We start from the raw sequence: 14,000 nt of genomic DNA on the forward strand, positions 1-14,000 counted from the left end.
CCACTTCCATCTGAGTGAATTTCTTGTACTTACAATCCACTCCCCTTAGATTTTTTAAGCTTTAATATATTTCTTAGATTCCATTTTTTTAAAGTATCAGATGAGGAAGCCTCTTTAATTATTGATAAGAAAAACATTAATTTCTTATTTATTCAGGCTATCAGAGGAGATCTTTGCCTGTTCTGCCAGTTGTGTGTTTCCCTCACAAGCAACAGGGGCCTGAGGGCAGATAGGCTACTAGCAGAGATAGATTTTAGAAGAGTGTTACACACATTTATGAACATTAGGAACTAATCGGTGGCCATAAGGTCTTTAAAGAACCCAACAACTTTCTATAGAGTGGACTGCAGCTCCCATTATCCTTCAGCATCACTGTTACTGACTAGGTCTACTAGGAACTGAAAGAACAGCTAGAGAACCAAAGTTGCCTATGCTAGAGAGCAAATATGTTACACAAATATTTGGTGGCAGGAATGGTGAACAACTCCCCAATTTCTGCTGTTCTGATGCCCATCAGTTTATTGGACAAAATTGGTGGTAGGCAGAGGCTTTGGATTACAATGCCCATAGCCTGTGCCCCTTGGCAATGCCAGCTAGTGGAAACAGGGAGGACTACCCTTGGACTAAGTGCATTCAATTCTCTGTTTAATCCAGCTGTGTTCTGTGTGTGTTGTTACGCCCCGAAATAATAGAGATGAAACTAAGAGAGCAAAAATGAAATTCCAGAGCAGGTTAAAAGAGGAGTTGTTTTATTGTACCAATTCGAAGGGCTTCTCAAATAGGGCAGCTAGGAATTTTTGTAGATGCAACAACCAGGATTTGAACCTTTAGGCCCACCCCACCGAAAGCCACACAGGTTTCCTCATGACCCGAGCGGCTGCTTGTGGAACAAAAGACACACATCCCACATATGAGCCTCTGCAGAAGGTTCGTTTCTTGAGCATGAAACTTAAAAGGCAGCATCTTTGGTCTTCAACCAAAAATAAATATGTAAAAAAAAAGCAGCTGGAGGAAGGATAACCTTTTTTTTTTGGTCTGTCTACCTATTTAAATTACAAGACATGAAGGGGATGAGCCTTTACACTAATGGTGTAGATGCTAAAGTGCGGTAAGTACAGCGCACGGCTGAAAACAGACATGGCTTAGCTTTGTTCCCAGCACCCACAGCCTTGGTCTGTAGCCAATTCAGTTGCGGGTGTGTGTATTTTGTTTTTAAAATGAAAAAAGATTCCCTTTGGGGCATTCAGGTCCCAAGAAAAGGGGGAAGGACCTGCATTGCCATCCGGAAGCCCTGCTTCCGCGAGTGATAAAAGGCACGATCCACAGGGCGAACGACTGGAAGGGAGATTTGCACAAGTCCATTTGTGTTCTTCTCAAGAACTGGTCCTCTGGATAAATACAGCAAGGATACAGCTGCCCTAGCAACAAACAAACAGCTACCACCACCCTGTGAGGTAGGTCTATTGCTCCCATTTTACAGGCTAAAAGTGGGGGACTTGTGACCCTCCCAATTGGTGAAGCCAAAGGTGAGAGGAACCGTTTTGGAAGGCCACACTCTTTCTCATCCTTGGGAAGAGGACTGGGTCTTACCCAGAGATAGCCAGCAGCTCCCAAGCCAAGCAGCGCATCCTTTCCTGGCGCTGGCTCTTGTGCTTCGTTGGATCTACTCCTGTGGGATTTTGGCCTATCATAGGAGGGGTGGGCCAACCCCTTCAGACCAATTTCCTACCCCAGGACTTGACAACGAATGTGAAAAACCGGGGGGGGGGGGAGGGAGGGAGGTGAGCTTGGCAAAAGAAGCAGCCAGAAGTCCTCAAAAATACTACAACATTTTTTAAAGGGGTGCACTTGGTTTAGGAGGGTCGCCATTCCTGAAGGCCTCCACACAGAGTGAGTCTCATCCCCATCCTCACTGGATCTACTTTTGGTCTAAAGTAAGTTTGTCTGTGGGCCAAGTAAGGGATCTTGGGGCCACGCAATCCCCACGATTGGCCCTCTATAGGTCTTTTGGGTCTTGACTGTTTTAGGGCAACTCTCAGCAGCTACAAGAAAACACTGCTGTGAGTCTCACAACATCGCACACCGAGACTGAAACTGAAAGCACTGTTTGCAAGCCGGCTTTGTGCGAACGGAGGGGAGCCACAAAACGCTTCCCAAAGCCTCATGTTAGCTCTTTAGTTGGGGGAGCATTCGTTCTCTGTGCTTAAAAAGCTTCCAAATCCCTTTCAAAGAGCTCAAAAATAAAAAGGGAGTGCGTCCAGCTAGGCAACGCGACGGAGCATGGGGCCATGCGCAACATTAAAAAGAGAAGTTTTGGAAACAATTTCTTAATGCAAAGCGCGGACGGCAGTCCTCTGTACATCTATTGCTGTAGTTTGGAGAGCAGGGCTGGATGGGAGCGTATTGCTTTTTCCACAGTCCAGGAAAAGTCAAAGATATAAAAATATAAAGAGCTTCCCCCCAAAAACCCCTCCCTTCCCCCCCTTCCCCCCTCCCCAGGTAAAATCTGATGTTTCCCTTCCCTCCCTCCTTCCCTCCGGTTAAGGTTTTGCTTTTTAAAAAGTCATTTCTGGAGAAAGCACCTGTTGCGCAGCATTAACCTGTTTTTTGCTCTAGAAGTCAGAGAAGAAATCTTGAGGGCCCAAGTGAATGATAAAAGGAGCGATGTCGAGTGGTTGGCAATAAGGATTGTCAATGAAAAAGCCACCTACAGCAGAGAGAAGAGCAGAGAAGGCAAGGAGGAGGAAGAGGAGGAGGAGGAGGAGGAAGAGGAGGAGAGAAGCCGGAGGTTAATGTTGATTTTAAAAGGAGGAGGAATGACGTTTTGAGCGCCCTTTAAATTTCTCTGCTCTTTCAAGCTGTAAGTGGGGTTTTCATTGCACAATGGGAATGTTTTGAATGACTTTTTAAGACATAAACAGTAACAAAAGCAAAAAATAAAATACAACTGAATACTACACTAGAACTGTTCTCCCTTCACAAGCATTTTTTTAAGAACCAAAAACAAGGAACTTGAAGCGTATTAAGGTTTTCAGTAAAGCAGAGAAATGTAAAATATGCAGCAACAGGGCAAGGTTACAACGTGGTTAGTAACTCCCGACATGACAAAAAATAAATGGAGAGAAAGGGGAAATGACATCATATCAATTACTGGAAATGATTGCCATCGCGTTGGAAAAGGCATAGATAGTGGCCACCAAAGGGCCTCTGCGGCCAGCAAATCTGTCACAGAAATTCAGGCGTGGATTTGAAGAGGTTGGCTGTTATTAACAAAAACCCCATCCACTCTCGGTTTTGAAAAGATGCCAATTGCAGAGAGGAAATTCTTATTTGAGGTGACTTGTCTGTTTTCCCCCAATTTTTGAAAAGAATCAGCCATGCTTTTCCAAGCTGAGAGATGGCTTCCTTTCATCCATAGGCCAGCAAGACGGTCAAGGATTGATCAATACTGTTCTCGGTCTGAAGGCTGCTTTTCTCAGTCGTCGGTTCCCTTCCCAGCCCTCTCTCCTCCCTTCCTTCCCCCCAAAAACCAGGAGGGACAACAATAGACTTGGGGCTGCCAATTCATATTTGAATAAAGGATCACCACCGCAGAGAGGGCTGCAGAAGCCATGAAAGATTGGAAAATCACCTTCCAAAACCCACAAAATATTTGGGGGTTTGCTACTGCTGTTTGCTTCTTTTTTATATGCATGTAAATGCCTATTTTCTAAAACTTCCCAAAGAAGGCCAAGTGTTTATATATACTCTGCCTCTCAAGGCGAGACCTCAGTGCCAAATCTTGGTTAACCTGGAGGTTTTAACTGCCCTCTTTCTGCGTCTCCATTTTGAACAGGTTTGCAATGGCTCAAGTCAAATCTGAGGGAGAAGAGCAGAGTATATAAAGGCTTTCTGTGCCAGCAACACATACATACAAAAAGGGAACCACAAAGGGGGAATTTTGGGAAATAGCAATAGAAGTGGTGGCTTTCCATGGAGGTGATGCTTTAATGGCGGCCGGACGTCCCTGAATCCCAACCTCCCTTCGAGAGAGAAAGAGCCTCCTGAGAACAGCAGACACTCCCTCTCCTGGATCTCAAATTGGAGAAGATGTGCACACACACACGCATATGCCACACACAGCCACAACCACCACTTTGGGCGTTATGCACACACCTACACGCACGCACGCACAATTAGAAAGAGAGAGAAGGGAGGTGCTGGCCTATGGCTGAAACAGCTCCATTTTCACAGCAGCACTGGACAAGACCAGGACAAGTAAGGGAGCAAGTTCTCATGGGGGACTACTGTGTTGCTGCTTTAGATTCTCAGAATTGCACAAGGCTTTTGGGGGACGTCATGGGGCGTGGGGTCGCAGGACGGGACGGAAATGGAGACCCAAGTTTTAGAAAGTTTTAGCTCTGAGACACCCATGCGCTACAGAAGCCAGGAATGAGTGAAGGAGGCCACAAGAAGATGTGTTGAGTTTGGTGCGTTTATTTGAGGATGGCTTCTCTCTTTTTTGGAAAAGGAAAACACTTCTGGAATTTAAAAAAGGGTCCAGATGCTCACAGCGTCGGTTGCCCTTTTGCTGGGCTGCACCAGCTTGACTGTGGACATCGCACACTATATTATAAAGCTCTTGTTTGTGGCATGAAATGACCTTAAATCTTGGTTTAACAAAGTATAGCACTCAGAGACTGCAAAGATGCACTGTTTACTTTTTACGGGTGTCAAAGGAAACCCTTCCTAAACAAAGACGTTCCAATCCAATTTCTTTGCCGGTTCCCAAAGAAATTGCAACTCAAAAGGTATTGCATAAATCTACCCTGTTAGAAAGACATTAGCACCTGAGACTCCGGGTATTTCATACAGGAAGATACACCATAAAGAGCGCATGAAGCGCATGGAAAACTTCCACTGATCTGGGGAGAACGTCACCTCAAAATGGCCTCCCAAGAAATGCTAAGCTATAAATCTTTTAAATAATCTATCTAGAACAACATGAAAACCACATTCCATGCCTTTTGTATTGACAGGACTAAGCAGATGCTGGGGTTAGGGGAAGGGGGCTTCCTTTCTCTAAGACAGAAAAGGAAGAGCTGGTGCTCCCAGTTTCATGCGTCCAAATTGAGCTCACGATAGGAAACAGGCAAATACTCTCCTTTACAACAAAAAACGGGTTTTATTTTGTGATCAGCGTTTTTATATTCTATACATCCTTCACAAGTTTGTTTGTTTTTTTAAGTTTTACATAATCCGGGTACTTCACTTAAAAACAAAAAAAGATTTTAAGCATCTAAGTTTCTTCCCTAAAACAGAAGGCTGGCATAAGTTATTTTGGAAAGGGGGAGAGGAGGAGGAGGAGAGAAAAATGAGGTAACCATTTTCACAGACCATTTGTGTGTGTGTGTGTGTTTATTCAAGTTTTTAAGAGAACTAAATTTGCATTTTTGTTAAAAATAAAAAGGTAGGAAAAAGACGTCTCTTTACAAATGGTTTTTGCTCAAGTATGCGTTCAAAGGAAAAAACCAGGCTTTCTAAGGCCTGTCTCTTGAAAGTCTTCTAACATTCTGTACTGTATATATATATATATATATATATATATATATATATTTGTGGTGGTCAGTCAGTGGGGACGGGTTTCTGCCGTGGGCTAAAAGAAGGAGTAATGGGGCATTGGGTAGGTGGGCAGTTTCATAACAGGCAACAGAAGCATTCTCTTGGGCAAACCTAGAGAGAGAAGAAACCAAAAGGACTCCAGGTAAGTCTTAACAACCCAAGAAAGGCAAACCGAAAATGGAAAGAAAAAAAAACTAAAGGAAAGGAAAATAAAAGAAGCAGAGCTTGTTGATCTTCCCCAAGTGTCTCTCCGAAGGCTGGTTGGTTGGTTCCAGCTAGAAGTTGGCCCAGTTGACCAAATTCGAACAACACTGAGTTCGTTCAATAGGGTCTAGTTGGGAGCAACCACCGGAATTAGGGCAATACGTTCCAAGATCCAGTTACCCTTCTCCATTCCACCAAAAGACAACCCCCTTGGCCTGCCCCATCCTGGCCACTAGATACAAGAATGAGAAGGTCCCTTTGGATAGGTGTTGGTCGAACGATTGCTTCCCAAGCCTGTTTTGGGTGGAGAGGTCTGGGGTGGAAGTCTTGGTGCACGCATTGAGAAGATGGCAAAAATGCCTCATGAAGGAGCCCTCCAAGTCGACAAGAGATCACGTATTCCTGGGAGTTTGTTCTGCAGGGGCCAGAAAACGGGTGTAGCTGCAGATGGGGCAAAATGAGAGCAGTGCCCCTTCCCAATAAGAACCCTACCTCTCCAAATGTACAGTCATTTCAAATTTCTAGCACTGCGTTAACTTGAAACTTCAGCCAAGTATTTAGAAACGGCAAATAGGAGTTCTCTGTGGGAATAATTTTCAGTGCTTTGCTCTCTAAAGCTAGAAATTTGGGATCTGGAGGAGGCAGAATTCGTATTTGGGGAGGCAATGCCCTCAATTTTGCCCTCCCTGGAACTACATCCCTCATGATGCTAGCAAGGAGATGTGAAAAGTCTGTCTCTGCTTAATTTTGGGGGTGATTTTAAAATTCTTGTGGCCTCGCACAAAAAAAGTAAGAGTCTGGTAGATTTTTTGGGGAGGTGGTTGGGGGTTGTTTTTAAATCGAAAGGGTTCCCTCTTCGAAGGCCTCTAAAATGGTTTCGCCTACGTATCTGTTTTAGAAATCAGAAAGCAGCAACAGCAGGTATTTTCTAAGAGAGGATCGAGATGATCAGAGTGAAACTTTCCCAACATGCAAACAGCTTCACAGAGGCAGAGAGGAAGAAAGAGGAGGGAAACGGAAGGGGAAACCTTACAGCCAGGAGCAGCGCTTTTGTCCCAAGACTAAGCACCACGACCAACCAGACATTTCCAAAAAGAGTCCAAAACAAAACAGTGAGAATCCTTTATGCAGAGAAGGAGGGCAGCATTCCTCTGCAGAAGCCCTTTAGAGTCAGTGACGGGCCACAGGCCTTGGAAGGAGGGCCACAGGGTAAGGCTGGCCCGAAATTTAGAAAGGGAATTCCCTTTCTTGTCCAATAATCCCACAGACAGAAAGAGAGTGTCTTTGGAAACAGCTACTTTTTCCTACTGATATGACCCTAAGGCAGTTCCCACCCCACTTTAGTCGGAAGGGTCTGTCTGGGTTTTAACATCTTCAAGGGCGGCCCTTCTCTCAGTCTTGCTACCTTGAGGACCATGAGAGAGGGCCTTGAGTGTGCATCTTTATGTGCGCTTTAATACCTATCACTCTATGAGAAAATACTACTGCATATACTCACGTGTAAGTCTAGAAATTTTAGTCAAAAAATTGACTCCAAAAACCTGAGTCGACAATTGGTCTAGGATTTTAGGTTCGCATGATCCCAAACTTACCTGGTGAGCGTCAAAACCTAGGACCTTCAGGAATTCTCTCACTGAGCTGCCAAGACTTGAGTGGGCATCCTGCTCCAAGCACAGAGAAAGGCACCTGAACCTCAGCCTCATGGCAAAGGCGTCTAAAGGATGTCCCATCGAAGGATGCGATGGGATTGCCCTCCTTGCTCTCCTAGTGGAGGCTGAGAGGAAGGCATTGAGATCCAGCAGGAACAAAGCGGGCAGAGAGATGTGGCAAGGGACCCTTCTGGGCTTGCCTAAGCCTCTCGCTCTTTCAAGGGGGCCATTTGTCGGCTGAGAGGATGCTGGGCCACAGTCACTGACTCCAAAGTGCTTCGCCCTCATTGCTGCATAAAACTACATTCAAAGTAATCCAAAGAGCCATTTTCCCCCAACTGAACAAGATGAATGGGGTGTGTGTGTTTAGGGGTTGTTGGGGTTTTTTGTGTCTGTGTGAGAACGTGGGAGGGAAGGGAGATGATAAAGGAAAGGGGACAGTCCTTTGGCTTGTTTGGCCACATTTTGGCTGAGATGGGAAGAAGGATAGCAAAGGGAGCTGCTCCACCCTTGTGTTCATGTTCCAACAGCCACAGAGGTGTGTATTGACCCAAGAACTTGGAAAAGTTGCCATTGTTAAGGGGGGACTAGAACTCCTCAGCTAGAGGATTAAGAGAAATGCCATTACCATCATCACCCAAGTAAACCTTTCCAAGCCCTGGGGTCAGGAGCCACAAACTCTACCAGCAATGAACCACAGCCCCTTACCCAAGTCAACGCAAGCTGTGGAGGGCAGATGGGACACATGCACAACTTTGTCGGAACTCCATCCTCAGGCTGGGAATGTTGGGTTTGAGAGAAACCAGAGGAAGCACCTGGCTCTAGGGCTACAGTATATGCCTCTGAGCCCCATGGGGGTGGGGACCATAAACCCAAGAGGAGATGATTTACAGGAGAGAAAAGATGGGGTGGGGAGATCTAAAACACCGAGAGCAAAGAGATAGCCACCCAGGATCAGGCTGCTGGCATTGGAAGTGGGGTGTTGGGAGCTTTACGGTGAGGAAGATGCCTCAGGATTCGGAGTTTTGGCCCTTCGGGGTGCTTTGAATGGAGTGCGGGACGGCTGTAAGAGGGGAGAAGTACTACTCAGGCGGGAGGTGGGGGAGATATCCACTTCTGCCACGGGAAGAGTGGGTGGGAGCAGGCAGTTAGAACAAGCAGCTTTTCCACAGTCAGGCAAAAGCAAAAGAGAAAGAAGCTACTTCCAACCAGAGAGAGAGAGAGAGAGATTGAGAGAGAGAGAGAGAAAGTGCCATGAGGCCAACAGCTTTCCAGAGACAAAAAAGAAACTAAAAGGAGGTCCTGTGGTTGCCCCTTCGCCCCATCCTCAGCCCCTATGCACAAGCTCTGAGCTGCATACCTTCCCCCAAACGCCCAGCTTGGAGTTTAAGACACAGACATTCAGTTGCACATAGAATGAGGTACGTACCGTAGGCTGGTGCGGCGGCGGCACTGTACCCATAGGGAGCGGCGTAGCCTGCGACAGAAACAGACAGAAAGGCTGATGCCAGCTGTGGGAAGGGGCAGAGAGATCCTGCATGTGTGTACATAACACATGGCACATGCACTAGCAGTCAGCACAGGCATCTGAAGGGGATAGGGCAGACGGGTTAAATATGATGGGTTTATCTTGTTTATACATAGATTAGGAATTGTGCAGCCCTCCACTGGCATGGAAGTCATATTCCGAAACAGCATTATCCAGGCTTGAGCAAGGGAAAACCTTGAAAAGGTTTTTAAAAAGCTCTCCCAGTTTCTCTTCATTGAAACTGAAGTGGTATCCACACATTGCAATTAGAGCGATTTGATCCACAGTGACCTGCCATGGCTGCCATAACTGTGGGATAGGCCCAGATCAGCCCTACCTGGCGCCAGGTAACCCGTAGCGGCTGCGGCGGCGGCGGCTGCCCCGACGAATGCGCCTCGCGTGAGGGCGCCTCTCCCCCGGCCTCGAGCAGCCTGGACCGCCGCTGACATGGCTGTGTTCACAATCCCCTTTGTCTGCAGAGGTAGAAAACAAGATGGATGGAAGGAGAAAACCGTGAAAGGAGAGACACTGGAGGAAAAATCCCAGGTGGTTGGTCATGAGTGATGTGTTAATTTTTGCATCCTCAATGAAAGGAGGAGGTCTCTGCACTTGAGATGTTCCACCAAGGAAAAGGAGAACAAGGTGCAATATACTTCAAGGTTTCTCCTAGGAAAATACTTCTACGAAGTGCATAAGGATTCTCTATTCTTTTTTGGCACAGAACATTGGTTTCCTGTGCAAAAATCTGAACATTTTTTTCTTGCAGGAAAGAAAACACTTTGTGTAAAATATGCTGTTTCCTGTAGTAAAATATTGGGGGTTTTTTTTGCACACAGAACACAGACACACATTTTCCCAGTCATGGATTGTCGCTGCCGATCACAAAGTTGCATTACTATGATTCCCATGTGTTCAGGCTACTTTGCAGATGCCCAGACAGGGCCTCCCTGTGGAGCCAAGCTCCACAATTCACCAGAGAAGACAAAGGAGACACTGTCTTGCCTCTCCTTTCACTCAAACAGACAACCCTGACTACCCTTCTCTGCAAAGGAGGCTGCAAGCGGGGGATGCTCAGAACTGAACATGTCACCGGGGTGAAAACAAACTCGGCTCCTCTGCTGAACCTCTTTTTGCACTGCGCTATAAAAAAGCCTGCTGGTTAACACTTTCCCACCCATCCATCCGCTAACCCCAGCCCACCTGTCACCCATCTTCACACTGAAGTGGGCTGTGAGTGAAGGAGAGAAGGCAGGCGCCCACGCATCTTTGCAAGAGACTTCGGAGAAGAAGAGCAAAGAAGCCATGGTTTTAATTAAACCTGCCTGTCAAAAAAGGAAGCTTTTATTGTCAGAGTTCACTCTCAAGCCCTGCTTCCCAAAAGAGGCTGACTGAATTTTCTTTCTGTTCCCAGCACCAATCTCGGATCTCAGCTTGAAGGACAGTTAAGAGGTTCCACAAAACATGTCCATGTCCTGGCAACATATATAAAGGGAAGATGACTGTCTAAACTCTTGCAAAGATCATCGTGGTCAGGATTTCAAGCTGGACACCTGGCACATTAGAAATCACATGTATGTAAGTGCATACTCACCAAAGACCACATGCCAACCCAATTAAAAAGTAAAGCACCATTTTTAATTCCTCTAGTTGTTTAAACCCAATATGCAACAATCCTTGTTTGGAAGGAGCAGAGTTTTGCCAGGTGCTGACTGTACAAAAGGCTAGGGACCCTGTGGCCCTTCAGTTGTCATTGGACTGCAGCTCACATCACCCTTCACACACTGACTAGCTGGCCAACAGGAACTGCAGTCGAACAACTTCTGTAGGGCCACAAGTTCCCATTGCCCTGCTCCTCAGAGCAAACATTAAGCTCCTTCACAGCTGGCAGGCAGGCTCCTGAAACCAGCCTCACCTGTGGGAGAATCTTCTTCTTCTTGTTGGCAGCTGCGTTGGGGCCGGAGAAGAGCTTCTCAAGAGCAGCCAAGGCGGCGCTGGCCTTGGCCACCTTCTTGTTGGGGCCGGCCCCTCGGAACTTCTGCCCATCTACTTCTACCTGGAAAAGAGAGAGGCAAACATTTACAGTGTGGGGAGGAAGTGTGCACTCATTGCCAGGCCCAGCTGAATCCAAGGGCTGGTATTATTAATCCTTAATGCCTGAAATGGTTTGGGGCCCAGGCTCTCTGGGAGGCTTCTCCCTCTGTGTCATGGTCACCGAACCTCACCTCTGCTGGGAACTAAACCTGGAGGAAATGCAACTGTGTCTCCCTCTTTGTTGGATACAAGGAGAGCCCTGGTCCAGTATACCTGTTTGAAAATTAGCCTTGGAAGTGTGACTACTCTAAAAGTGGGAAGATGATGGCAACACCACAACCACACCAGCTCCAACACCAGCATTCACGTAGCATTTGAGCACCGTCAGAATGACGAAGTCCACACCCAGCCCTAAATCCAACTGCTAGTTCCAGCAAGAGTAGGCCTACTGAATCAATGGGATTTCTTTAAGTGTTAATTTGCAATTCAGCACTTGACTCACCAAGTCTATTCTACTTAGAACAAGCCATTACATAAAGGTACATTATCTTCTGTCTCTCTTTCTCCCCCCACCCCCCCGGAAGAACCCAACAGATGTCCAGAAACACAACCAAGGCCAGGGGACCAAGTATACTTCTCACCTCCATCACAAAACGCTTGTCGTGGCTTCCGCCCGTCTCAGAAATGAGTTCGTACTTGAGGCCCCTTCGCTTCTCATTGAGCTCCATCACCGGATTCTTGCCGCTAGCTGTGAGGATTGGACCCTGAGTTCTTACCTAGGAAGAAAGGGGAAACGTTCGTCATGAACCTGTCCAGAATTTGAGATATTCAGTCACATCCACCGTCAGCAGGTGGTCTTCTGATAGGTCAGTCCTGGGTGAATATGGCCTTCTACAGAAAGGGAGGTTCTCCATTGTAACGGGTCCCCCAGTTCCAGACCATGGTCATATATGCATGTGCATAGATATACATGCGTGTTGAAACAGCAGTCCTCATGTTCATCTTGTCCTGGCCTGTAACCCAAAGGTGTGGAATCTCTTTCAGCCCAAGGGCCAGATTCATCTTCTGAGGAGCTCTTAGAAGCCACATTTCAGCTCTGGGTGAGCCAAAAATATCAGCATATTTTATCTTAAACCTCTTATTTATTTGTGCAAATTTACAGCGCTTTATAAATAAAGGTTAATAATAATAATAATAATAATAATAATGATAATTTCCAGTAGCCAAGACTCAGGAGGGGCATTTCAATTGGAAGGGAGGGTTGCCCACACAAAAGGTGGGAAACCAGCAAACAGTGGGCCCATGAAAAAGGGACATGGTTATCTAGAGAACCAGGACATGGTACTTGGGACCCCAGGAAAAACCGGTTTGACCCCAAGACCTGACAGATCTCAGTGCCGGGGTAATTCTGTTGCTAATAGGGGCACATATGTATTTATTTCCCCAGAAAGTTGTAATGTATACAGAAGCTCTCCACTTAATGGAAGCATGTGAGACACACACACACACACACACACACACACACACACACACACACACCCCAGGCTTATTTCTTGTTCAAGGCTGACCTCTGCCTGAGCTCACTGCTTGGCCGCTCCCTTCACCTTCTACTCTGCCTGAAACAGGAATATGTCGTTCAAAAGGCCAGCTCTGGAAAAGCCATTAGAAGCCAATGGTTCTAGTTACCAATGGGGTATCTGCTCTGATTCTGAGCAGAGGGGATCGCCTTACTCTGTGCCCCGTCCCACAGCCCTGTGACCCATAAACGCCCGTGTTGTTAAGGTGGATATGGCTTTAACCACATCGGAGTCACTCGGAGGCAGATCAAGCGAGCTGCCGAACTAGCTCAAGTTACACACAGACATCTTTGTTTTAATGGCATTTCTTGTAAAATAAGTATGTACCTGAGAGAAAAAGAGAGAAACAGGCAAGCGAGCAAATGGGGAGATATAGCGGGGGGAAACATTTCTGCATTCCTAGGTCAGCCAGAGTTGTGCATTGGTTGGACTAGGACTTGGGAGATCTCATCCTCACAGTTGTCTTGTGGCCCTATAGAGGCCCCATCACATTGGGCGTTGTATAAATAAAACCATTCTTTTACTGAGCACCTTCAGACATGTCTCCAGTTTCTTTTCTGGATTTTATTGGATGCTTCCCAGTTTTTGTTCCCACCCCAATCCAGACTTAACAAAGAAAAGGTGAAGGAAGGAGAGCAACTTTCTGGGCCCATGAAAAAGGAGACATTGTTATCTAGAAAACCAAAGGACTGGGACCCCAGGAAAAAACAGGTTTGACCCCAAGGCCTGACCAGGTATTTTTGATGGGTGAGTGAAAGGGAATCAATAAACAAGGATGAGGAGAGGATGGGAAGATGCCCGAGTGCCTACCTCCAAGGTAGCAGAGGTGTCGATTGTAGAGTTTCCAGTATTATTGCTTGAGTTTGAAGAGATGGTCTCATTCTTCCCTTCCGTGTCTGACTTCTCATCAGAGCTTGTACATTCCATGTCGGCATCGAAACCGGTGGGATAGCCCATCGCTTGCAAAACCTGTTTGAAAAACCCACATTAAGGTATTTGTACAGGAATAGATAAGCAGTATCTTTAAAAAAATAAATAAAATTAACAATGAACAAGACTTTGTATAAACAACATCTATTTTTTAAAAAAAATCACTAAAAAATAAGGAAAACTGGGTTGCCTTTTTGTGTGTTTTTAACTGCACTTTAATTTATAAGCTGCTCTGAAGCCCAATTTTGGGGGGAAGAAGAATATAAATAAAGACGAGATGAGGAGGGTCCATTATGGGTTGAGGAAAGGTGAGGGTCATTAAACTTTGACCAGGAAGGTCCGAAATACAGGCACCGCTCCAAGACAAGGCAAAGTGAGAACAAGCAATGTTCTCAAGATGAAACATTCAAACCCTTTTAAAAGTGGCATGGGAGAGAAAGAGGAGAGAAGGAATCCTAACAACCGTATGGGAAGGGACAC

The 14,000-nt window shown here is 46.2% G+C and overlaps 1 protein-coding gene across 11 annotated transcripts in view; it reads right to left on the reverse strand.

Annotated features, from left to right (window-relative positions):
* Positions 1–2,507: 2,507 nt before the first annotated feature.
* The window catches only part of STRBP (spermatid perinuclear RNA binding protein), a 65,737-nt gene continuing 54,244 nt past the window's right edge, over positions 2,508–14,000 (reverse strand). For 7 of the 11 annotated variants that reach the window (XM_089534711.1, XM_089534709.1, XM_089534708.1 and 4 more), the window contains 6 exons: positions 13,401–13,559; positions 11,655–11,789; positions 10,895–11,035; positions 9,320–9,455; positions 8,884–8,931; positions 2,508–2,707 (listed from right to left, as the gene is read on the reverse strand). In XM_089534711.1, coding sequence (XP_089390837.1) covers positions 2,613–2,707; positions 8,884–8,931; positions 9,320–9,455; positions 10,895–11,035; positions 11,655–11,789; positions 13,401–13,559 — 714 coding nt within the window. In that variant the 3' untranslated portion in view covers positions 2,508–2,612. Of the gene's footprint in view, positions 2,708–5,144; positions 6,221–8,883; positions 8,932–9,319; positions 9,456–10,894; positions 11,036–11,654; positions 11,790–13,400; positions 13,560–14,000 lie in introns of those variants that run through there. The other 4 variants (XM_089534716.1, XM_089534715.1, XM_089534718.1 and 1 more) reach the window with 3 other exon arrangements.

Source organism: Sceloporus occidentalis, unplaced genomic scaffold (genome assembly GCF_023333645.1).
Source record: "Sceloporus occidentalis isolate IW3139 unplaced genomic scaffold, rSceOcc1.0.p SCAF_8, whole genome shotgun sequence".
NCBI lineage: Eukaryota > Metazoa > Chordata > Lepidosauria > Squamata > Phrynosomatidae > Sceloporus > Sceloporus occidentalis.